Here is a 27,057-nt window from a genome sequence, read left to right on the forward strand (position 1 = left end):
TGCAAATTGAAACCCCTGTTCAGTTTACTGGCCGCGGTAAAACGGGCTTGCCTAGCGATTTCTTCTACTCTTAGTCTTCTGTTCTTTCTAGCCTGTATGACAATATACCAGTCGTCTACTGCCGTGGCTGTGCGAAGACTACCTCTACTAAACCACCGGACAACGAATTCACTTCGGTTAAAGTATATATGCTGGTCAATACCATTGACGTAATTACTGAGCTTCTACCACTAGCTAGAGCCCCTGAATTAGACAGGCCGACTTCTCGTTTATTGTTGGAGCAAAGAGCTAACATAAGCACAGCGAATAAATATTTTCAAGTGGTAGTTTATTAATTGTAATTCTTGGTTTAATAAGTTCGATTTAGTAGGTTTTAATCCACCACTATTTCTAAACAATGCGTAGGCTTATATAATTCACCACTTTTTAATACTTATGACATGCTTTACATTTTTAAAAAGCAAGCAAATATTGTCAACTGTTTGCAAAATTTACTTTATAGTTATTTACCGTTTATTTAAATTATTTTGGCGAGTCCGCAGCAGTTGGCATCTCTGTAATAACATAACGAATACTAAAATAACGTTAACTTGCGAACTTGTTTGCTTGATAGGTCAGCTCTGATAGTATAGGAGCCTTACTGCTAGCGTCTTTCATTTCCTTACGACACGCCCCCCGGTGCGTCATGATGCATATATTCTTAATTTTCTATTACTTTACTTTCCAGTGGTTCCTCTTCTCGATAACCTTTCTTTCCGTTGAAACTGCCTGTTTCGTTTTATATTAGTTTTTCTATTTCATCAATAATTTTTCCACACCAGTGTATTTTTTAAAATAATTTTAAAAGTAAAGCTGTTATTTATTGATGGTCTAACAGGAATGAAATAATTAGTATACCAGTTTTTTTTAGTTTAACTCTCTCTTGTGCAATGTGGAGCAAGTTTTAAAAAAGTCTAATATCATTATGCATAAAGCCTCCATACGGTTATTTATAAGAAGTTCGCTCAGACTAGTTAAAAAGTGACGATGTGGTGGATTTCAGTTGTAGGAGGCGTTGATTGAGCCTGTTTGCATCGAAATGCACCCCTAATGAACACCAAAATTCTAGCGCGAACGCATTTCAATATCGCCAACTTTTGAAACAACGTTGCAGGGCCTCTGATTTGCTTTTTTTTAAACAATAATCAATACATAAGTAAGGAGAATTAAGAAAAACTGATGAAGGAATAATATTGTTTCTTGCAGATGATTTACTTCCACAGCGAAACAGAAAGAAAAATAATTTATCTCGCATTTGATTTGTTAAGAGCATGTCAGCATAAGACGCTCCATTTTTAGTGGTTCAATCAAATCCAATGCTCTTGCAGCGTCATATAGTTGTTTCTTTTTCCAAGAACGAATGTTCTTCTGGTTTATCGAGATTCCAGCAAAACTACGAAACCAAATCCTTTTTATTTTAAATAATTCTATGATATTTATCATAAATGATAGCACGAATTAAATTTCTGTCTGACGTGTTTAAAGACGTTTATATTGTCTTGAAAAAATATATGTATGATTTGGGAGCGAAATAAAAACAGAAATATATGCCTTCGCGGAGGAATACTTAAATCCTATACCGCCAAGATCTTTCCTTAACTTGCAACGGAGTAAAATTATTTAAGAGTAGTTCCATTTATTTTTAACGATTAAGCAAACCAATAACAGGAATGTAACCTGCTTCACTTTCTACGTAAGTGGTAATAAATATGTAGAGAATTAAACAGTAAAACCTGAAAAGTACGGATAATTACGCCCACTCATTACTACGATTTAACTGCTATGAATTAAAACTTCATATAATACTTAGATATGTAAAGGTGGAAAAATTGCTTAAAATGAAAAATACTAAACTAAAAATAACCTAAACTTAGTTATCACTAGAAAATATTTTTTTACAAAGTGGTGCAAGTTAGCATCGCTGCAATATAATTGTAAGAGTTTTTATCTTTCAAATTATGAGTATATTTTAACATGAGACACTTTTTATTTTTAAATGTATAAAGATAAAGAGAAGATCTCTTTATTATGAACTTCCATTCTTATACTAGTCCCTTTGACTGAAGTTTACAATTATTTAAATTTCTCAGTACCGCAAACAGGTTGAATTCCTTGACACAAATTTTTTGATTGAATTTTGTTACTTTTTATGTGAGTTTCTGGAAATCCTCCTAAAACCGTTACTACCAATTGTTCTCTTATGTGATTCCAGGAAGCATGTCGTGTGTTGTCAGGCTTCATTCATTACTTCTACTTGTGCGTTGGTTGCTGGATGGCAATTTTAACTCATGCGCTCTTCAAGGGATTTATCAAAGGTATTGTGGACGGCAGAGTAATGTTGTACATGCTCATTGGTTGGGGTAAGTTCAATTCAAATTAAAAACTCTCTTATTCTAACTTTGTTCGTCTGCATCAAATGTATCTTTCGTAATATTTTAGTATTTTTTTAATAACAGTACTATATTGGCAAGGAGCTGGACTCTTGTTTGTGAGAACGGCTTTTTATAGGTAGTCTGATCAGACAACTGTGAAGTATATCCACTTACCGAACGAGTCATTTAATATAGAATCTAGTTCAAATAAGAAAGTGGTAGCAAATTTATGACTAAAAATTTCTTTTATTAGCGTATATTATTGGTTTACCTTATTCACTTGTCAACCACTACAGATTCAATTCTCAAATATATAGGATAAACTTCTCTCAATTACTTTTATAAAAAGTTTTGGGTTCATGCGCACAACTGGTTCACTTTTTAAACAGTCTGCGCGGACTACTTATAAAAGACCGTGTGGAGGCTTCTTGATGTAGGAGGTGATGGATTGGTACACGTTAAATTTTTCGGGTCGCAAAGTCATCCATGTTCCAGTAACAAATCAATACCTCTGAAGGTACTGAATTGGAGATGGATCGTTCTCTGGTTGAGGTCCAAATTACGATCTGAGCATGAATGAATGACTGTGTAAATGGGTCCGCCCTATATCAACACTTCCTAGAAGAAGGAAGTCTTCATCCCGGATCAATTTAGTAGTCCGATGTGACGAAGTTAACTGCGTAGTAGATGAAAAGTAAGAAAGATGTCATTACGTTCGGGGTACTAAGCTGCGCAGTGGCTGAAAATACGAAATATGTCATTACGTTTGGACTACTAAAGGATATTTATGGTAACCCGTGCTAAGGCCTGCATTTTCTAGGAGGTGTTGCCTATATACGGGAGTAATGTATTGTTGTGGCAGAAGTCGAATTCTTGTCCATAGATGGCTCCACTGGAAAAGAAAACAATCACACTCCTTGCCTTACGACAACAACAAAATTAAATAGGATGCATTTTGATGAACAATAAAAAAGTCTACTTTTGTCAAACTATATGAAATATGCGCTTGGAATTCATACCATTGGGCAATGCAGCCAGGATGGATCATTTTTCTTTTTTTTTTTTAAATTCCTTTATGACAACCATATTTTTAATTTGGACTGCCCGTTTTTAAACCCCAAATCACTTTAAAATCTAATAACAAAGAAGCAAGCCATCGTTGTTTTGGCTTCCTGCTTCGGCTAGTGAAGGACTATAACACGAAGACGGGAAGTCAACGGCTTTGACAATTACTGTTAAAGTGTACTTTTGTTAAACTATATGCAATATGTGCTCGGAATTCATAATGATTGGCAATGCAGTATGGATGGGCCATTTGGACTTCTTTAGATTCCTCAATGATAACCTATTTTTTAATTTGGACTGCCAGTTTTCACCCCAATTACTTTAAAATCGAATTCCACAGAATCGAGGTATCGGTTTTATTGGCCTCGTTTTTCGACTAGTGGTGGGCTATAACACGAAAGCGTGAAGTCAGGGGCCTTGACAATTAGAATTCAATTAATATATTTGCATTCATTAAATTACATAAGTCTTAGAATATTTAAAAATTCATTTTATAAATGATAAATATACTTATTTAGTCTTGTTCTTAAAAAATTTTCCATTTAAATGCTACTCTGATAAAATTTGTCCAATGTTATAATATTTACTTTTGATTTAAATGGTGAGAAATATTTTTGACGCAGTTAGCAAATAAAGATTTAAGATTTCTCAGTATAAAAAGAAGTATTGCAATTTTAATATGACACTAATAATACATTTTTAATTATTACAATTCAAAATTCTGAAGAAAAAAGAAACAGTTGGAGAAATTAAAAGAAAAATAAATGTTGACATGCGTTAAAGAAAATGTTACATTAGAGGTATCGCTGAGGTTTAATAATTGATTACGTTAAAAAAAGTTTAGTTCATAATTCAACTTCAAAATACCGTAATATTTAATTAAATACTAATATTTCTCATTATTTTTCTTTTGTTATAAGGATACATAAATTCCAAAAATAAATTCAAATTAGATGCCATAATAAGTTTTATTGATATGATTTTTAATTAAAGTGCTTAAAATAAAAATAATTAAAATCCGTTTTTCATGAATACTGTTTAGATTTTACTAAATTGACTTTTCTTTAAAAAAATAAAAAATAAACGTAAATAATTTTCTTTATTTTATTTATTTTTACAGGATTACCTTTGGTTTGGGTTGGAGTTATTGTTGCATCGACATCCAATTACGGTTATGAAGACAGGTAATTATTGTGTTTTATTACGTTACCCGTGTATTTTTTGAGTATATTTCTCATACAGAAAAAAATTAAAGAGTAAACTAATTTATCTAACACATTACTCATGTATTTTCATTTTTGTGTATTTCTCATACTGTGAAAGACTAAAGAAGTTTAACAGCTCATTAGTATTACATATTACTAGTTACTATTATGTGTATACAGATTGCTACTCACTAATATAACGTTACTATCATTATTTGTGACTTGTTATGATTTATTTGCAGAACTTAACTTCAAATCGTTAAATAAAATTCACCTTCATTTAATGCAGTAGTTTGTCTGTGACTACGAACAATAGCAGGGTAGACATAACCAGGTAAAGTTATGACAATGAGGCTGTTCAATGGCTTTAACTTTCAGGAAATTAGTTAGGTCTTTTTAACATCTATTTTCTTTAATTCACAAGTATATTTTGGAAGATTGAAATCGGTAAAACAATTTGTTTTTCCCATCTTAAATAGTTTCGTTTAAAATTTTCCTCGGTTGTGACATCACCTCCTACATCAAAAAGCCTCCACACGGTTTCTTATAAGTAGTCTGCGCAGATTATTTAAAAAGCGAACCACTTGTGCGCATAAACAAAATTTCTATTTTAAAAGTACTTGAGAGAAATTTATCATATACATTTGAGAATTGAATCTGTAGTGGTTGACAAGTAAATAAAACAAACCAATTATATTAACAAATTTTTAGACATGGATTTCATATTAAATGATTCTTTCACCAATTGGACTACCTACAATAAAGCGTGTGGAGGCTTTCAATTATAGGAGGCGTTGGTTCTGATCACCCAGTAGCATACCTGACAACTCATCTGGATTTTCCGGAAGATTTTATTTTTATATTTAAAGTGGTAGTAAATATATACTTTTTTTCTTTTATAAACTTAATTTTTAAATGATTTTGATCACCACTATTCTTACAAAAATTAAGCACATATATTAATATGCATTACTATCATGGTTGTCAACTTAAGGTTTCTCAAATACAACGTATTTGTTTGCTTAAAATTGAAGTTTTAATTCCATTTTAATACCACTGGGAAAAATGATAATGGAAAGAATTAAAAGTTGGCAGGTATGCTGTAGGAAACTTTTAAGTAATTGTGTTTACCCATTTTAATTTCAGGTGCATGGTAGGACCTAGTAGAGCTTTGAGATGCTCTTTAGTTTGCCCACTTTTTCTCATCAGTGTGGTAAGTTCATGTATATATATTTTAAGCACCCTATTGTGAAACAGTAAATAAGACACAAAATATCAGAAACGTGGCAAAAAAGTTTGGGATAAAAAAAAAACAATTAAGATCTTTATATTTAAAATTAAATAAAGTGTGCAAGTGACATTTTCAGATGCATTGATTGAAAAGAGGCTAATAATGGTATATGGATAAATTTACGGTACATGGGTAAGTTTAATGAAATGAAGTTGTTTTTGCCTTCACCTTAATTTAACAAAACTAATTCACATTATGTTTGTATGATTTCCTTTAAAATTATTTATTGTCATTTCATTTAAAATTAGGTTAGTAGTAAATAAAATGAGACAAAAAATTAGAGAGGGAAAAAAATTTTCTGTCCCATGAGTTTTGAAAGGATCTTCGATATTTTCGAGTTACTGATATCAAATTTGCCATCTGTTTCTCTCGACAAGCTACATTTTTTATGCAATATACTCCTAACCAGGATTTTTTTAAATCCATTCGAATGAATACTGAGTACCCCAACTTATCTGCTACGTAAGGAATGGTAGGAATTAAGGTGATAATACATTTCAGTTTATAATGCGATACATTTAAGGTCACGTGTTTTCCGTCCTAAGGGTTATTTTCAAAAGAGCAGACAATTGTATATGAAGACAGATAAACCTAGATCTTCATTAACTTATATATTTTGAAAAAAAAAAATAAACAAAACAAAGAATATCATTTTTGATAAAAATTGTTGCTTTTGCAACAAAAGTCAAATCAGATTTAAAATCCTCACAACTATATTAGGTAAGGTTAAGTACTTACAAAAATGCAACCACAAGTTCGCCAAAAGCAATCGAAAACAATTCTATTAAATTTAAAACAAAACACTTTCATACCACTTTTTTTCTTCTTTCCCCTTATTGCAGTTTGTCTAAAAATGTCACTTATAAACATCATCCACTCAACTCTACATTTAAACCTGCACTTTAATAAATTTAAGCAGGCACTAGTACAAAATATCAAACATATACAATTTTTGTTTATAGAGTTTCTATTTTTTAGAAACTGATTATAAATTGTAAAATACTCCGAGTGCAAAGGGTTAATATTGTAAAAGCCCCAGAGATTATCCAAACAAAAAGAATCTTTAAGAAACTTATATGGTTCAGGGGACAGAGCATTGTGAACCGGGGTTCGAATCCCAGCGATGACTGGTTAATATGAATTCCGCATCCGGCTTGCAACAACCACAGTGCTGACGTGAGATATCCTCAGTGGTAGTCACATACCTGCCAACTTTTAATCCCTTCCATTATCATTTTTCCCAGTGCTATTAAAATGGAATTAAAACTTCAATTTTAAGCAAACAAATACGTTGTATTTGAGAAAACTTAAGTTAACAACTATGATAGTAACGCATATTATTATATGTGCTTAATTTTTGTAAGAATAGTGGTGATCAAAATCATCTAAAAAAAGAAAAATTAGTATATACTTACTACCACTTTAAATATGAAAATAAAATCTTCCGGAAAAGTTGGCAGGTATGAAGTCAGTTCATAGGTCAGAGTCCCCTTGCCGTCATGCTAACAGTGGGAGGTTCCCAGAGATGCCAACTGCTCCGGACAACCCAAGAAAATTAAAGAAACGATAAATAACTACAAGTAAATTTTGCAAATATTTGACTATTTTTGCTTGCTTATTAAGAGGTTTAGCATGACGTAAGTATTATAAAGTGGTGAATTATATAAGCCTACGAATCATTTTGAAATAGTGGTGGATAAAAATCTACCAAATTGAATTTATTAAACCAAGAATTACAATTGATAAACTACCACTTTAAAATATATATTTACTGTCCGGAGCAAGTTGGCATCTTTGGGTTCCCGTCGTTTTCCTCTTCATGTAACGCAAATGCTGGTCAGTTCCATTGAAAAATCCTCCGCGAAGGCGAATTTCCCCCAATACTAGATCTAGGAGGTCCCTTGTCTTCTGGATTGGTTCAAAATTACAAGGCTACGGAGCTTAACATTAGTAGTCGTAAACCCATAAATTGGGTCGTCTGTTCAACGACGGTTATAAAATAAAATAAAATAGACTTATATTTAATTTTATTAACAGGCTTAAAAAGGATTTTAAAATCAAAACGGGAGAAGATATTAGCAATTAACAAACTGGAGAAAAAAAAAGTTTTTTTTTTTTAACCGGTTTTGCATTAAATACATTCATTTCAGCGAGGGAGTAAGATGAGAAACATCTCCGCTCTTGAAATTGAGACAACCCTTAATGCGAGCCTAACACAAACAGTTACTTCTTTTTCAGTCACTTACTTCGCTTTATCATCTGCTATTATAACTTACGTTTTTCTAGCTAATTAAATATATTTTAAATTTAAAAACTGCTGTTTTCCCAGCAAAATGTTTAAAACAGGACAAACTATTCACTCATAAGAGAGAAATATCGTAAAAAATGACACGATATATCATCAAATTTATGAAATACTTAAAACAAATGCAGATGCGAAATAAATATATTTACCATATGATCGCCAAATAGCAACTTTATCTCAAAAGCAGTGAAATAGTATTGTCGCATACCACGTGATGAAGGTGGAGCCAAGTGCCAACTCCTGGTGAAAGAGCTATAGTAAATATTTAAAAACTAACGCTTTCAGAATTTTTGTCAACATTTTGAAAGCCTTACCAGGAAAATGCAGGAGCAAAATGGCGTCGCATATGAACTTTCAAATCATTTATATGTAGTGGTGTAGAAAATAAATTTAAATGAATAAAAATTAAAACATTAAATGATAAAACATAGCTACCACTAGAATAAATATTTACAAAAAGTGTTATTGAATGAGCACCCCCCCCCCGCCATTGCAATTTATACTAAGTTTTTACTTTTCAAATTCAATTCTAGCTGTTTACCTCAATAACTTAGCTATGTATAACAGAAGCAACTTTTCTAATACTTTATAACTGTTAACCAGTACTGGTAGCCATGGTTTATCATTATTTCAAAAAAAAACTAGAAATGATGATGCAATCATTTTTTTTTCGTTTTTTGACAAGTGACATTCTTGCCTGATATTATAAACTCGTTTTTTTTTTTCTGCAGAGTTCTCTTGTATGGAGCTTAGTAATTTGCTGTAACTTAACTTCGCCTCAAATTAAAAGATTTGAAGTGGTCCAAGAGCTTAAGTAAGTTTTATTAATATTTTTATAATAAATATTTCCCCTTATTTCTTCTACAAACCCTATTATGTCCGACCTAAACTTTCATGAAAAACTTTTAAAGAAATGACGTAAAACATATACGTCTAAAATTAGTAAATATTTCTAATTTTTAGCTGCCACATTTTGCTGCAAAAATTTATAAAATTCTATAATTTTTATAATCAGCATTGTATTAATTGATATCAAGATTTTGCGTTTGTACAACATATGAGCTAAGCAGAGTTATTTTTTGAAAGCGATTTAGAGAATTAGAGCTAAAGATACATTACCCTGCAATAATAGAAGTGACACTTTCGATTTTTGACTTCTCAAGAAATACTCAAAAGTATATTTAGTATATTTAGAGTTACTTAGTTCATGTCATTTTTAATACTTTGCAATAAAGTTTAAAGCTTTCAGAGATAAATAATAAATCTTAGTTTTCTTCCGCGATTCAAATCACGAAAGAAAACTAGGATTTTTAAACACCCTATGCCAGAAAATCAAACACTAAGCTTGTAACTTGCATCAATTACTTTAATTGTTATTTACAACAACTGTATATAATTTCGTAATTCTAACTTAAATATTTATAGAAATATGAAAAATTGTCGTACATTTTTTTTCTATAGCTCTAAAAATTTTCTGTAAAATTAAACAAATTTTTTAGGGCAATTTAAAATTAAATACAAAACATTTTTTTGAAATTTGAAAAAAGTTTAAACTACGCAGGATATGAGTATTTAAAGTAGTTCTTTTGTACTGCGCATGCACAAAATAAATTTATATTTGTTTTTTAAAAAATTTGTAGTGAATCATATTTAGCGACTAATGAAATAAGACTTCTTTGATCTACTTGATTGCCTGGATTTCACCATGGAAGAGGTTTTTGAGAGACCTCTCCTTTTCCTCGATTTTTTGAAGACTCACGGCCTCATGGATCTTGTATAGCTCCGCTATCCCAGCTGGGATTAGAAACAACAACTACAGACTTATTTGAATATCTTAAAAATGTTAAAAATTCCGATCAATTTTCTATGCAGTTTTTGCATTTTTTAAAATAAAGTTCAAAATAATCAGAAGTTTTCCACAAATTTTACTTTGTTCTTGCTGTCTGGTTCTAAGGTACTCTCATTTGCAATACTATAAAATAAAATTTGTGTTCATCATGTACAGCTTTATTTCAAAGAGTACGAAAACTACATTGAAAGTTGCTCGAAACTTTTAACGTTTTTAGGATATTCAAATAAACCATTTTTCATAAGTTGCCAAATACGATTCACTACAAAATTATGAAGAAAAAAATTTAAACTTTTTTCGTACATGCATAGTACTAAAAAACTACTTTAAATATCCATATCTTGCGTAATTTTAAGCGAACTTTTTTCAAATTCTAAACCAAAAATTCTTTATTTAGTTCTAAATTGCTCCAAACAATTTGTTGAACTTTTCTGACTATTTTTAGAAGTTATAGCAAAAAAACTTGAGACAAAAAAAAAATTTTAAAAATGTTAATATCTCTATAAATATTTAAACTAGTTTAGCGAAATTTTATGTAGTCATTGTGAATAACAACCAAAGCAATTGATACAAGTAACAAGTTTATTGCTTGATTTCCTGGTATAGGGTGTTCAAAAATATTTGTTCTCTTCCGTAATTTATTATCTGTTACTCAAACCTCTGAAAGCTTTAAACTTTTTTACTAAGATTGAAAAATTGCATGAACTAAACAACTCTCAAGTTACGAAATAATTCTCTAAATATTTCTTGAGAAATTTAAAAAAATGTCAAAAACTGAAAGTGTTTCTTCCATTATTGCAGGGCAGTGTATGTACAACAGCAATACTACCCATGCACAGTGCACGTACCACGAGAAAAAAACGGACCACCCTGAATAACTTTTGTTCTAATGTTCGGATTTTCACGTTCTAGGACTCATTCTTAACCCCTTGGGGACGGGTGATTCAGAAAAGCATTCGAGCAAAATCAGAATCAGGATGTAATTAAATAAAAAGAGGTAACTTAAATGTAGTCGTTGCTAATTTGACAGACTTAATTTGTTTTTACTTTAATTATTGTTATTTCAATCATATATATAAACAATGTTAGTTCAAAATATAGCTAAATAGTTTTATTTTGAATAAAGTAATGGTGAATTAAATAAATCAAACAATTATAACTTCGCCCACAAATAAACTACTAAAGAATTACTTTGATTACCAGTTTTATCTTTTTTCCCCGGTTGATACGATTTTATGCTGGCACGCATTTGTGACAATCGGCGCGATAGGGTTAATGGTTCGAGGGGATGACTAGGCTGATTATTTCGTTCAGACCAGTGTTTCCCAACCTTTTTTGTACCATGCCCCACCTAAGCCTTTCTAAAATTCTTATGCCCCCTATGTAACATATACATAATTTTTAATATTAAAAAAAATCGAATTATTCACTTAAGAAACTTAGGAAATTGTTAGCGAAACAAAGTAAGTAAATTTTCAGAACATATAATGAAGAACTAAAATTCAAATTCGAAATAATTTTAATAAATATTTTTCTATAATATTTTAATTAAGTGAGATTCTTGCCCTTGATGCTTGCTGCACGTAGATTTTATCTTAGGTTCCAATTTGGTTAGCCTCAGTCTCAAGTCTCCCCATTGGTTATATCTACACGATTTTTTTTTTACCAATAAAATCATTTACAGCACTAAATCCACATTCAGCTAGATATGAAGATGGAATCGGTAACAATAGTTTTCTTGCACATTTGATTGAATTTGGGTATTTGTTTTCTGTTTCCTCACGAAGCCATGCCATCACTCCTTTCATATTAAATAAGGTTTTAACTGGCTCATCATTTTGCATTTCTGCAAGTTCTTCTTGATATTGGAAAAGGGATATCATTTACTTCACATTTTTGGACCCAATGGAACTGTTCAAAGTTTTTGTTGTTAATATATTTCTGACATAACTCAATAAGGGTAATGAAGCCATATATCTTCGCTTTTGCATCAACAAGGTTTTATTTGTTCCTTGAAGTTTCTTATTTAATATATTCAGTTTTTCAAAGATATTGACTAAATAACTCACAAATGCTTTACCATCGACTGTAAACAGATACTTCATTTCAGGTTTGTCACTTTAAAAATCCCTCAGTCACATAATATTTATTGACCGCAATTATTTAAGAATTTGCTTTTTTCTTTCGATTTTGTCACCGAAATCTCGCATTGCATTTAAATGGCCCAGAGCAAAAGGTTTAAACTCATGTTGAGTCCATTTTTGAATTGCCCCCCCCCCCCTTTGCAGTTAAATTGCCTCCCGGTTGGGCGTGGGCCCCACGTTGGGAAACACTGGTTCAGACGATATATTAAGTTACGAAATCAGACACAAAAACGTGCTTTCTCTGAATCCCTTTATTTTTAAAGGTTCGGACTTCTTTCCCCAAAAAGGAAGGCGGTAGACCCAATCTGAAAAATATCGTCCTGAAGAGCGGTCCAAAGTTTACATTATTTTACTGTTAATTTTATTTTTTTCGTATTTCGTATTATTTTTTTCGTATATCTCGAGGACTTTGTAAACGAATTGAAAACTATTTTTCCACACATTTATAAATTACATATATTCATAGTATACAAATATTACAAAGTATTCCACGCAAAAAATAAATTTTAGTTGATATTTATTATTTTTTTATTTTATTAAATAATAGTCGAAAAATTTTGAATTGTAAAGTATACAATTTTTACATCATTTTAAAGAATGGATTTTTACATGGGAACATACAAAATTTGATGAAAATTGGTTAAATAGTTCCTGAGAAATTGAATTTTAAACGTAAATTTCGATTTTTCAAGAAATAATCAACCAATTTCGCCAAAATATTATATTTGCCATGCAAAATTACATACATAATTAAAACGTACTTAATTGGCTGAATAGTTCCTTAGAAATCGAATTTTAAGAAAGTCGTATACTTAAAACTCGATTTCTCTGGAACAAATAAAGCAATGAAAGAAGGAAACAAAATTGGATAAATATGAAAACCAAAGCTGACGTTTTCAGGGAGTACTATCTCTGGAAGTCATAAAAGCAAAACCTTTTCTATCGAGAGAGCAAGACAAAAGTCCAAAATTGCACTCTCTGTACCCCAAATGTTTTGCCAAAGTTCAAGAAAAGAATAGAATACATAATATTCATTATAAGATACAGAAGAATACAATATAAAATACAGAAGATTACAATATAAAATGCAATATAGAAACGCAAACAACGATTTCTCTGGAATTATTCAACCGATTTAACCCAAATTTTGTATTTTGTCATGTGAAATTCTAAATATTCTTGAGTTGAATACAAGAAACTGAAGCACATCTCTCTTTCTCCCTTTTAAAAAATCTGAAGCAAAACGAAACTGCAAAATGATTTCATTTATAGCTCCTACCAATCACTTTATACCTTCCAAATATCATTATGCACTTTGAGAGGGATTTCTAAATTAAAATCCGAACTGAACTGGTTGCATGTTACTACACGTCTGCTTTACTCTATCATAATTCTGAAGTTATTAGTTTGTTTTTTCACTTCTGTACAGCTTAAATAATATTAATGTTTTAATAAAAATACCACTTTAATTTCTAAACTTTTCCTATTAATATATTTAAAAAAATCTTAATGTTAATGGTAACATATAGAACCGCATAGTTTTGTAGAGAATAACTACCAAATATCTAAAGTGGTAGTTATGGCTTATACTAATTCAGACCTGCCAACTTTTAATCCTTTCCATTATCATTTTTCCCAGTGGTATTATAATGGAATTGAAACTTCAATTTTAAGCAAAGAAATACGTTGAATTTGAAAAAAATTAAGTTGACAACCTTATTAGTAACGCATATTAATATATAAGCTTCATTTTTGTAAGAATAGTGGTGATCAAAATCATTTAAAAATTAAATTTATAAAAGAAAAAATAGTATATATTTACTACCACTTTAAATATGAAAATTAAATCTCCCGCAAAATCCGGGAGAGTTGGCAGGTATGCCCTCCGCCAGTCGTCATCACCTCCATGCCTTAGCGATGATCTCTTCCTCTCTTCGTGAGCGTTTGATTCAGACCTGATGACAGCAGTTCTTCTGCGACGTCGATCACTGATCAATGTTTGAAAGACAGAACATCAAGATGAAATAGTTTTCAAATCCAGCCAACGTGAACACACCGTGTAAGCGGCAGTAGTAACTTGTTTAGCCTAGACGTACGTGAACGTGATGATTGCATTGACCTTTCGTTAGTAGCATTTAGGCCTGTCCGACATGTTAATGGCGGTCATTTGCGTTTGAAACCGATTGGTCGAAACATGTTTCGCAAGTAGGAGTCTGGCTTTACTAACATCTATTGTCCTTCGGGTCCTCGCCCAGTTTAGTTACTAGCGGAGACTGGAAATGTTAATTATGAATTCGAGATAAGTAATCTTAAAAACAGCGAGATGTTTTCCTCAAGCAAAGCACAGTAGACTTCATTTTTGTTGATTACTCTCAACTCTTTTTCAAGTCACCACAGCTTTTCCGCACCATGGCAATGTGCCATTTTTCTCCCCACTTCAACTTTAGCTTTATGCTTATCACCACAAGGTTTCACCTCAACGATATTTACTTCATGATGAAGGGGTAAAGGGCCATCTTGGCCTCAGGGACCCCGACCAACCAACAAGACCAGACCAGGCAGGTATGCTAATTTAACCAACTGCTGCGCTTTCAGCAAACGTCTCATAAAATGACAGCAAATATAAAAAGTAATACTACTAAATAATCATTTTCGCTTGAAGTCTCACCCCGAAATGACTGCTAAAAATATGCATTTTATATCAGGCTTTGTATGTTTATATGTTGTGATGAGCAAAATAATTCAAAATTAAATTTATTTAACTAAAAATAACTTTAACTTCGCCTACCACTGGAAAATGTTTTTTTACAAAGAGGCATACCTGCAATGAATTAAATATTAAAACAGGGCTGCTCTTGGAACAATATAATATTCTAAATAAAAAGCAAAACATCAAAGTAAGTACTGGACAAAAAAAAAGCGAAAAAATGTATATTAACTCTAAACTAGTGATGGACAAACTGCGGGCCAACTGTGGACAGCCGGTGCGTTTTATCCGACCCGCGAATAAAATTTTAACTGCGAATAAATCTTAACTAAAATCTTATCTGTGGCGAATATAAACAATTTACATTATACATTCATTTTCTTGTCTACTTTGTTTAAAGCTATTTTTGTTCTTTCTTTTTGTCATGTCACTTTTAACCCCTTTTAAAATTTCAGCAACTCTTCCTTCCTTCCTCAATGGCACGACAGCCCCGGGTGGGCCCTGGCCTTCTCAATCAACTTCCTCCAGGCCTGTCTCTGCCTGGCAGTTGTCTTCCAGTTTGAGACTTTTAAGACTGAAAAGTCTCTTTCCACGCAGTCGGCCCATCTCAGCTTTGGTCGACCTCTGGGCCTTGATCCGATGGGCTGAGCCGAAAAGATTATGTTTGTCGGACGCTCTCTGTTCATCCGAATGATGTGACCAGCCCATTTAATTCTTTGAATTTTTACGTACTTGACAACTTCAGGCTCTCTAAGGGCCCGATAGAGTTGTGAGTTTGAACGTCTGTACCAAGTACCATCAACTTGTTTGCCCCCAAAAATGGATCTTAGGATCCGACGTTCGAAGATTCCCAAGGAATTCTCATCTTTCTGTGTTGTTGTCCAAGTTTCTGAGGCATATGTTAGGATAGGTCTGATCAAGCATTTATAAATTAACAGTTTAGTATCTCTTTTTAGTAGGTTTGAGTTTAAATATTTTTTTAATCCATAGAAACATTTACTTGCACTATTGATTCTTCTTTGTATTTCGGGTGCGATATTGCCATTAACGTTGACTTCAGAACCAAGATAAACAAAACTGTTTACTTTTTCAAACTTGTATTCACCAATTTGCAAGTGAGTTGTAGAATCAGTTATTTTGGTGCATTGCATGTACTTGGTTTTCTCCTGGTTAATAGTGAGATGCATTTTTTCTGCCTCTTTTTCCATGGATAGAAAGGCTTGCTTTAAGTCAGATTGTGTTCGAGCTATGATGTCAACGTCATCGGCAAAAGCGAAAATTTGGACAGACTTATGAAAGATATGTCCTCTGGTATTGATTCCTGAATCTCTGATAATTTTTTCTAATGCCAAATTGAAGAGTAGGCATGCCAAAGCATCGCCTTGCCTTACACCATTTTTTACCTCCATTGGTTCCGAGAAGTCATTTTGGATTTTAACTTTCTGCATGGTCTTACACAGTGTAAGTGTGGTGAGTCGTACAAGCTTGTCCGGGATATTGAATTCTCGCATAGCTTCAATGAGTCGCTTCCGGTTTACACTGTCGTAAGCAGTTTTGAAATCCACAAATAGGTGGTGGGTACCAATTCCAAATTCCCTGGTCTTTTCCAGAATCTGTCTTATGCAAAATATTTGGTCAGTTGTAGACCTGCCCCTCCTAAAGCCGCACTGGTATTCACCAATGATGTTTTCTACATAGGGGCTAAGTCTGTTAAATAGAATTTTTGAAAAGACTTTATATGCGGTGCAGAGCATGCTGATACCCCGGTAGTTTGAACATTCAAGAATGTCTCCTTTTTTGTGTATAAGACAAACAGTGCTGTGTTTCCATTCTTCCGGGAGTATCTCTTTTTCCCATACTGATGTTAGAATATTATGTATGGCCTTTAACCCATCTGGTCCTGAGTTTTTTAAGAATTCTGGTGATATCAAATCTGGGCCAGGAGCCTTGTTGTTCTTAAGTTTTTGAACTGCTTCTTCAACCTCAATCATTGAAAGAGGTGCTATACACTCTTGGTTAACGTTTGGTGAACAGGACTCTGTCTGAACGCACTCTACATTAAGTAGGTTGTCGAAGTGTTCATTCCACCTATTGAGAATGTCTGTTTTATCGCTTAAAATATCTCCATCTTTATTTCTGCAAAGGTTAGTTCTAGGTTTGAACTCTTGACGACCAAAGTTAATGCCACGAAAGAAAGCTCTGCTCTCATTAGACCCTCGGAGATGTTCGACATCCTTAAAGAGGTCTTCGTGAAAAAACTTTTTCTTCAACCTATGAACTTTCTTTTCTTCTCTTCTTGCAGTTTTGTATTTCTCTACTGATGCTCTTGAGTGTTTTTTACTGAGCATCATATTATATGCATCATTTTTTCTTTGGGTCGCGTTGCGACATTCTGTATCAAACCAATCCTTTTTCTCAGCTCTTTTTATTTTGCTTATTACATTATCACATGTGTCCAATAGGGCTTCTTTGAAAGAAGTCCACTTTCCATCTATGCAATCAATATTTTCGATTGCTTTTTCATCAAGCTTCATAGTTAGTTGTGACTGAAAGTCATCCCTGACTCTAGGGGTCTTTAATTGTTCGCAGTCAAATTTCTCAAGACGTTTCCCATGACATTTACGTGCATTAGATAGTTTGGCCTTGATCCTGCTCATTACCATGTAATGGTCTGAGTCAAAGTTGGCCCCACGATAGGTTCTAATATCTTGTATGTCCGTCATATGTCTGGAGTCTATCAATATATGGTCGATCTGGTTGGAGGTATCTCCATCTGGTGATCTCCAGGTCGTTTGGTGAATTCTCTTGTGTTGGAAAAAGGTGCTGGATATGACCATGCTATGTTCTGCAGCGAAGTGAATGAGCCTCTGTCCATTGTCATTTGTTGTTTCGTGCAGGCTGTATTTTCCAATAGTGGGCCTGTGCTCAGCTTCCTTTCCAATTTTAGCATTTAAGTCACCCAAAATAATTTTGATGTCGTTTTGTGGACAGGAGTTATATAGAGAATGAGCAACTCTGAACATGTCAATTTCATGTTATTGTTTGTTAGAATTGCTCCTTAGATAAACCATGACAAAATGTTGTACTATCATTTCTTTAAAGACATTTTTTTACACCACTAAGAAACTTGTGGTCGGATATAACTGTTTGAAACCATCAGAGGAATGTTGAAATAGAATTTAATACATAATACATACTACCGTATGTATTTAAGTAATATTTGTATAATAAGAACCTTATAATAGTATATAAAAACAATATGTGTTTGTTTTCAGCTGTAGCACAAAAATGCTGTTTTTTCTCTCTCTGTATTTCATGGGTGTTTGGATCCCGGGATTGGTGACATGGCTTGAAATAGACACTGTCAACCTTCGAGGATGGAGGAAACTTTTTCACATTTTTAACTGTTGGATTGTAAGTGATGATCATCATCTACTTCTCCCGCATATCTAATTTTAGGCACATTTGTTTTCTTCTCAATTTTACTATTTTAATTATGAGCTGTAGAACATATATTGTCCATTTTTCATCTATAAGGGTTTCTCTAATGTTGACCCATAATAATGGATGTGTTAATTTCGGAACCAAAGTATGAGTTTTTTTTCTTTTTTCAATAAAATTCCGACTTGCTGCAAAAAGAAACAAAACATAATCACCTAATACAGGGGTGGCGAACCTTTATGCACCAACGTGCCATTTTTTCTAAAAAATTGTTAATTTGGTCATAGACGTGCCGTCAAACAATTTTGACTTCATGATTACTGGGAAAACTCAAAACTCTTTATTTACTATGAAAAAGAATACATTTCGCAATGTCTCAATAATACGCGTAATTCAACTTAAAGTAACATCAGTGTGACTTTTGTTGTTGCAGATTAGATGACAAATAACTTATATTAGGTTGTAAGATGTTATTTTAAGCAGGTCTGTTAATTTTTTTGCTAGTTATTTATTGTTAGCTTGTTTTTTATGGTGATTAATTGTTTTTTGGCATTAATTATAATTTTTTTGTTAATAATTGTTTATTTTTTTATGTTTCTTATCGTGAATTTTGATTTAATTGGTAAATTGCTTCACAGTGAACTTCGTGATCGGTGGAGTGCCCAAAATATTATGTGGCGTGCCATTGGTTCGCCATCCCTGACCTAATATATATATATATATATATATATATATATATATATATATATATATATATATGGAGTTGGTAACTTATTTTGAAGATGACTCTCTTGAACTTGAGCATAAAACAAAATAATTTTATTTCTGGAATCTTTTTTCTTTCCACTTCAACAATTTACTTTGTTGAACTTTAGGTAGTTCGGTAAAGTACCTGTATTTGATCAGCTCACATTTGATTGCTATGTACACAATACCAAATTTTATTCGGCATCTATTTCTTGAAACGTAGTCATAATTTATTGCTTTGTCTTATCTAAATCATTAAAAGAACAACTTCATATTGATCAAAATTATAAATTAATAATTATTTTGTTTAATACTTTAAATATATTCATTTGAATAAATAAATAAATAGTTTTGAATCGATACCAAAAAGTAATATTGTTGCTATATAATTTTCAGCCACTCTGGATAAACTATGGCATAAATAAGAACTATGGCATAAATAACAAGTTAGCTTTAATCCAAGATAAATCAAAAAAAATTTACATTTTACGTGCTGAAATTATAAGAACTATAAATTTGGATGCATTATCATTTGTTATTTTTTTTTAAAAAATGTGTTAGAGTTTCTTCAAGCAAAATATTTTTAATGTCTCTATCTATTTTCTTAAAAACTGTTAAAATTAATTTAGTTTTTTTAATTACATAATTTTTAGTTTTATTTTCTTTGAAAAATAAAAATAATTAGTTAAGAAATTAGTTTTAATTTTAGAGATTAGTTCCACAGCTTTACTCATTAATTTTTTTTTTTACTCGTTCTATTTTATTTTAAATTTTTTTTTACTGTCGATTGAAATAAACAGGAAAAAAACTTACATGAAACAATAACACTGTCACTATTTCTAATTCTTGCTAAAATCATAAATTACATAAAATGATAATAAAATCTCTACTTCCAATTCTAGATAAAAGTATAAGTTACATGAAACAGTAATATAAATAATCCCAAGAAATAAAAGTGAAAAGATATACTTGAATAATATTATTTTCTTTTCAATGAATATAAATTAACAGTAATTTACTTAACTCTTTCAGGGTGTTTTTATAGTATTTCTTCTTGGATGTGGTTCAAGGCAGTTTAGATATGCCGTTTTGGAAAAATATGTCAAATATTTGAATAAAATTTTTCGTGTAAGTATGTCTCGTAATCCAAGTTTTTAATAAGTTGAAAATTTTAATTTCGTAATTGAATCTCAAAAATGGAGAAAACAAATGCTCATAATAAGATTTTTTTTTCTGTGAAAAAATAAAAACGTTAGCTTCAAATGTCACAGGAGTAAAAAATTTTATTAACCTATAAATTCGATAATGAAGCAAAATTTTTACTCATCCTATGTTTTAATAACTAAGTCGGATTGAAAATTTCTATTCCAGGCCTGCTAACAAAAATTTTAAAAGCCTCACCACTTGAGAGCTGGAACGAAGCGGTGTTGCATGTGAACTTTTCAATCATTTATATGTAATGGTGTTGAAAATGAGCTCAAATGAATAAAAAATAATACATTAAAAGTTTAACTTCGGTACCTCTAGAATAAATTTTTGCAAAATTCTTAGAAAGTTGGCAGCCCTGTATTCACATAAACCAAGCGCAAAAATATGCCATCATTATATAACGCAAGGTTAAGGAATACTGCACTGTAATGATGCGAATATACCAGGATCTATTTACCCGTATCACCGTATCAGATATGCGCATACTGAATTTTACAATATGCAGGGCAGCCAACTTTCGGCTCTTTTTTTCAACATTTTTTCTAGTGGTAGCTCAGTTTTTGTTTTAATGTATTATTTCTTATTTATTTAAGCTTCCTTTCCACGCCACTACATATTTGAAAGTTTGCCTCTTTGTTCCAGCTCTTTCGTGGTAGGGATTTTGAAATATTGGCAAAATTATCAAAAATTCTGAAAGCCTTACAAAAAGTGTAGTAGTTGGCAGGCCTGTATATGTATCTAACTGTATCACTTTATACAGGGCTGCCAAATTTCTACGCTTTTTATTAACAAAAACTGACCAACCACTAGAATAAATGTTTACAAAAACTGTAGTAGTTGGCAGGCCTGTATATGTATCCAACTAAAGGGCCGTAAGGCCTCAGACACCCAGTTCCACTGCAACGAACGAACGAATGTATCCAACTGTATCACTTTATACAGAACTAATAAATTTCTACGCTTTTTATTAACAAAAACTGACCTACCACTAGAATAAATGTTTACAAAAAGTGTAGTAGTTGGCTGGCCTGGATATGTATCCAACTGTTTATCACTTTATCCAGGACTGCTAGCTTTCTACGCTTTTTGTAAACATTTATTCTAGTGGTAGCTCAGTTTTTGTTTAAATGTATTATTTCTTATTCATTTGAACGTATTTTCCACATCACTACATATAAATGATTTAAAAATTTCATATGCCACTTTGTTTCAGCTCTTCGGTTGTGAGGCTTTTTAAAATGTTAGCAAAATTACTATAAATATTGACTTTTAAATGTTTACCACTCTATAAAATATTTTGCAAAAAGCGTAGTAGTTGACAAGAATGCCTTATAGTGGTCGAAAAAATGTGCCTCACATGGCTCATTTGCTCTTTTTGCAATTCGAGAGCGGCTTATGCTTGGATTAACTGCGGACAAGCATAGTATACCTGCAAATAAGTACCAAAGGCAAGATATCGTATCAGATACATAGAGATTCGAATACCATAGACATCAATTTGTCGCACTTTGAAATGGCCTATAAAAAATTTTTGTATTTTTTGGCTGCTATTATTTGTATTACGTGTGGGAGAGCGCAGTTTGGGAACAGAATTTGTCGTCCACTACGTTCATACGCTAGTCGTTAAGTTAATGGAAAACACGAGACACCATGTATATTAATGTGGTGTTTGATTTAAACAATTACTCATAATTACATTTATAACAGAGATGCCAACTGCTCCGGACACGCCAAAATAACTTAAAAAACGGTAAATAACTACAAAGTAAATTTTGCAAAGATTTGACTATTTTTGCTTTTTATAAGGCATAGCATGACATAAGTACTATAAAGTGGTGAATTATGTAAGCCTACGAATTTTCTAGAAATAGTGATGGATAAAAATCTACCAAGTTGAATTTACTAAACCAAGAATCACAATTAATAAACTACCACATTAAAATATAAACTTGCTGTCCGGAGCAAGTTGGCATCTCTGTTATAATATTGAGGGACATATATATCTTATTGTTTCTCCAAGATAAATTACAATAATAAAGTAATTTAGTTATCAATCTTCTTCTTTCTGAAAAAACATTATGGGAATGTTGTGAGTTACAGCTTAGAATTAATTAAATATTCTGGTAGTCAAAGTAGTTTCGAATAAAAATTTGTACACATTAATTTTGTTTATACATCAAATATTTTGAAGAATCCGCTGGCTCAGAACCTAAGAAGTTCGCCATTTCAGTTTAGTATGATTATTCAATTATTAGCATACCCTAGTAGTCAAGCTTGTTTCAACCAAAAAATATGGCGAAAAATATCCATAACCTTCCTAATATTTTTATATTTTGAATAGGATACTGCTTTTATGCATAAGCATTTATTTTAATGTTAAACCAGAGCCTTGGTTGCTCAGAGAATAAGGCGTTCGCCTACCAAGCTATGAGCTGGGCTCGAATCTAAGCGATAGCTGGTTGATGCTAATCCCGCACCCGGCCATAGTGCTAACGTAAAAATATCCTCTATGGTTGACGAATCATAGGTTGTAGTCCTCTTGACGTCAGGCTAACCATGGGAGGTTTCTGTGGTTTTCCTCTTCTTGCAACGCAAATGCGGGTTAGTTCCATCAAAACCTCCTTCTCGAAAGCGAATTTCTCTCGATACTTGATCCAGGAGTTCCCTTGTCTTCTGGATTAGGTTCAAAATTACAAGATTACAGAGTTGAACATTAGTAATCGCAAACCTAAAATTGAGTCAGCAGTTCAACGACGGTTGTAAAATAAAATAAAATGTTAAACCGAGTATTTATTTATGGATAATCTAAACATTTTACTCAAACTTGGTAAATATTTCGAAATATAAAGGTTGTAATGGTCTAAAAAAAGTTTTTAATGCATCTGATTCTTTCTTTTTATTTCAGAGCAATGACATCAGGCCACAATTTGAATATACAAATGGATACCGTTTTGAGTACAAAAATTGTAAGTAATAATTTATTGTCCTTTTATGCTGCAAAATACCAGTGAATAAAATAATTGTTTAAAAAATGTACTGTTAATTAATTTTGAGTACTAATCTACCTTTTAAATGATAGCATATTGGTTGTTGTTTCAAATTTATCAAACTTAAGTATTATGACGACGAGTTCAGAGTATTATGACGACATTGCTAAGAAGTGAGATCCTATTCTCATCACGTGACCGTAACCAGTTAACGCCCAGCGTCATATATTTAGGACAGTTCCTTTTTTCAAAGACATTCGTAGTGATGGGAAACTTTTTTCAGCATTTTCATTTATCTGGGTGAATTAAAAGATTCTCAGATACCACAATGATTTAGTTATTTCTGACTAGATCTAGAATTAAAAAAGGCTAGTATTTTTTGATCCATCAAAGACTCTTTGCCCTAACAGTAGAAAAACCAATTAATTTCGATAATACATATCTGCCAACTCTTCCGGATTTTCGGGAAGATTTTATTTTTATATTTAAAGAGGTAGTAAATATATACTATTTTTTCTTTTATAAACTTAATTTTTAAATGATTTGATCACCACTATTCTTAGAAAAATTAAGCACATATATTAATATGTGTTACTATCATGGTTGTGAACTTAAGGTTTCTCAAATACAACGTATTTGTTTGCTTAAAATTGAAGTTTCAATTCCATTTTAATACCACTGGGAAAAATGATAATGGAAAGGATTAAAAGTTAGCAGGTATGATAATATATTATACCACCCTTTCCATAAAACCACTTCTTGTATGATTTCAATATATAAAGTCGGGACAAAACGGGTTAAAACAACAAAGAGATAAAGAACGCTCCGTTAATAAAACTGCATCGTCTGAGATCCCAACTACCTACGTATTGCCCGACTAAAATTTGCATTTAAAGGAAATAAAAGTGAGAGGTTTCACTGTATACCCACTAAAAAAAGACGATCTGTATTGTATTGTTGCGTTTTCCCTAATGCAGAGATGCCAACTGCTCCGGACACGTCAAAATAATTTTAAAAAAACGGTAAATAATTACAAAGTAAATTTTACAAATGTTTGAATATTTTTGCTTGTTTTTTAAAAGGCATAGCATGACCAAAGTATCATAACGTGGTGAATTATATAAGCCTACGAATTATTTAGAAATAGTGGTGGATAAAAATCTACTAAATTGAATTTATTAAATCAAGAATCACAATTGATAAACTACCACTTTAAAATATATATTTGCTGTCCGGAGAAAGTTGGCATCTTTGCTAATGTAATATTATATTTTTTAAGTTCAATTCCCTCCAAATGCTGCGAAATTTTCGCAGTTTCAGAAATTTTAGCTCTATCTAGCAAATTTTATAAATAATGTAGCAATGTATAATAAATTATAATACTATAATAACGGTACTATAGTCCTAAATTTTTCCCACTGGCAGTAATTTTAATAAATTAGCTTAAAATAGATTTACCCATCACCACTCATAAATAATTTGAACAGTCATAATACAGGTCAGATTAAATTGAAAAAATATTCTTAAGTTTATAAAAAAAAAATTTTATAAAGCTTTTGCTTTTGGTTCGCCACCACTGGAACATAATTCTTCAAAAACATATCTATAAGAGCAAAAAAAAAATAGTGTTCTGCTTTGAAAATTATTTATTTGATAAGTATTTTTTGCAAAATAATTGTTGTAATATCCTAAAACATTAAACAAAGTTGTGAATATTCAGTGTTCATTGCGCAAAATAAAAAACAGATCACTCTGAATAACTTTTGATCAGATCTTCACGTTCTGGAACTAATTGTTCGAGGGGGGGGGTTACTTCAAATATGCTAATTAATTAGTGCAACCGATAATTTAAGTTTCGAAATTCAAAAAAGTACTTTCTCTGAATAAACATATCTTTTTTTTAAAAAAAATAATTCAAGTTTTTGACCATCCCCACAAAAAAATATAGGGAGGTAGGCACAATCAGGGAAATATTTTTATCAGGAGAGCATGTAAAGTTTGGACCTCTTAATGTCATTATTACTTTTTGCGCATATCTAGGGAACTTTTTAAGCGAAATGAAAAAATTGCGCACTGAATTATAATATTCATTCATCTTAAGATAATTCAATGCAAAAAAAACGAATTTCAGTAAATATGTATTATTTTTATTAAAAACAGTCGAAAAAATTTTGATTTGTTCGACGCACAATTTTTCACGTCGTTTTCAACTATTTAATTTCACATGGTCAAATCCGAATTTTTAGTGAAATCGGTTGAGTAAATCCTGAGAAAATGAATTTTATGTATACGACTTTCTTAAAATTCGATTTCTCTGAAACTATTCGACCGATTTCGCACAAATTTTGAACTTTTCCCTGTTCATATACATACTTTAAAATGATGTAAAATGTTTCATACGATATAATGCAAAACATTTTTGACCATTATTAAATAAAATAACAAATATTTACTAAAATTTATTTTTGCATGAAATTATATTTGGGTAAATGAATTTATAATTGTGGACAAAATATTTTTCAATTCGCTTAAGAAGCTCTCGAGATACGGCAAAACACGCAAAAAGTAAAATTAATATTAAGGGGTCCAAGCTTCATACCTCTTTCCTAACCAAACTATGGGAATTATATTTCCCAGATTGCTGCTTCCTCCTATATTTTGTGTTTCTGAAACACGAATCCATTAGGTATGTTTATTCAGAGAAAGTACATTTTCATGCCTCATTTCGTAACTTAAAATATCGGGTGCATTAATTATTTAGTATATTTGAAGTCATCCCTTCGAACCCTTAAGAATGAGTCTTTGAACGTAAAAATCCGATCATTATATCAAAAGTTATTCACGGTAGTCCTTTTTTCTTTATTTTGCGAACTGTAAACATTAAAAAATATATGATATAGTTTAAAAAAATTTAAGTGTTTGATTTGCTGATGTGTTTCAGATTACTACTAAGCCCATTGGATGATATTTCTAAAAGTCTTTCGATTTGTCTTCTTTTTGAATACTTTTTTTTCTACATTTCAAGACACTCCTGCCAACTGTTGCCATATTTTCTAATGGAACATTTCGACCTTTGTATAAATTCATATACTTTACTGAAAATAGTAAAAGTCTCATTTTATATAATATAAATTGTTTTGTGTTATTCTTTTACCTTATTTATACTTTTAACCCCTTAACGCACAGATTTTTTGGAGAAAAAAAACCAGCCAAAGGAAATCAATTTTTTTAATGTAAAAAAACACACTTTAAAACATTGTCTTTTCTTTTGATGTATAATTTTGATAGACTGCGCTTTCGCTTCGAAAAGATTATATTCAGAGATGCCAACTGCTCCGGAAACGCCAAAATAATTTTTAAAAAACGGTAAATAACTACAAAGTAAATTTTGCAAATATTTGACTATTTTTGCTGACTTTTTAAAAGGTACAGCATGATATTCGGAGGATCTCAGTATTTGGCCCTAAGGGCCACCAACTGATTTGTCATGATATGCAAGACACAAGCTTTTAAAACTTATAAGAAAAAGTGGTGAATTATATAAGCCTACGAATTACTTAGAAATAGTGGTGGATAAAAGTCTACTAAATTCAATTTATTAAACCAAGAATCACAATTGATAAACTACCACTTTAAAATATATATTTGTTGTCCGGAGCAAGTTGGCATCTCTGTATATTTCATTCTTGGATAAAT

General features: G+C 31.6%; 1 protein-coding gene across 1 annotated transcript in view; it reads left to right on the forward strand.

Annotated features, from left to right (window-relative positions):
- LOC107456974 (adhesion G protein-coupled receptor D1) overlaps positions 1-26,487 on the forward strand; it is a 139,737-nt gene extending 113,250 nt beyond the window's left edge. Inside the window, exons 19-26 of the mRNA XM_071181981.2 lie at positions 2,252-2,399; positions 4,597-4,660; positions 5,828-5,894; positions 9,009-9,091; positions 18,253-18,391; positions 20,198-20,293; positions 23,280-23,340; positions 26,303-26,487. Of these exons, the coding sequence (XP_071038082.2) occupies positions 2,252-2,399; positions 4,597-4,660; positions 5,828-5,894; positions 9,009-9,091; positions 18,253-18,391; positions 20,198-20,293; positions 23,280-23,340; positions 26,303-26,313 (669 nt within the window). The 3' untranslated portion in view covers positions 26,314-26,487. The remainder of the gene's footprint in view (positions 1-2,251; positions 2,400-4,596; positions 4,661-5,827; positions 5,895-9,008; positions 9,092-18,252; positions 18,392-20,197; positions 20,294-23,279; positions 23,341-26,302) is intronic.
- The last annotated feature ends 570 nt before the right edge of the window (positions 26,488-27,057 follow it).

Source organism: Parasteatoda tepidariorum, chromosome 4, assembly GCF_982258835.1.
Source record: "Parasteatoda tepidariorum strain Cologne lab strain chromosome 4, Ptep-v5.0, whole genome shotgun sequence".
Lineage (NCBI taxonomy): Eukaryota > Metazoa > Arthropoda > Arachnida > Araneae > Theridiidae > Parasteatoda > Parasteatoda tepidariorum.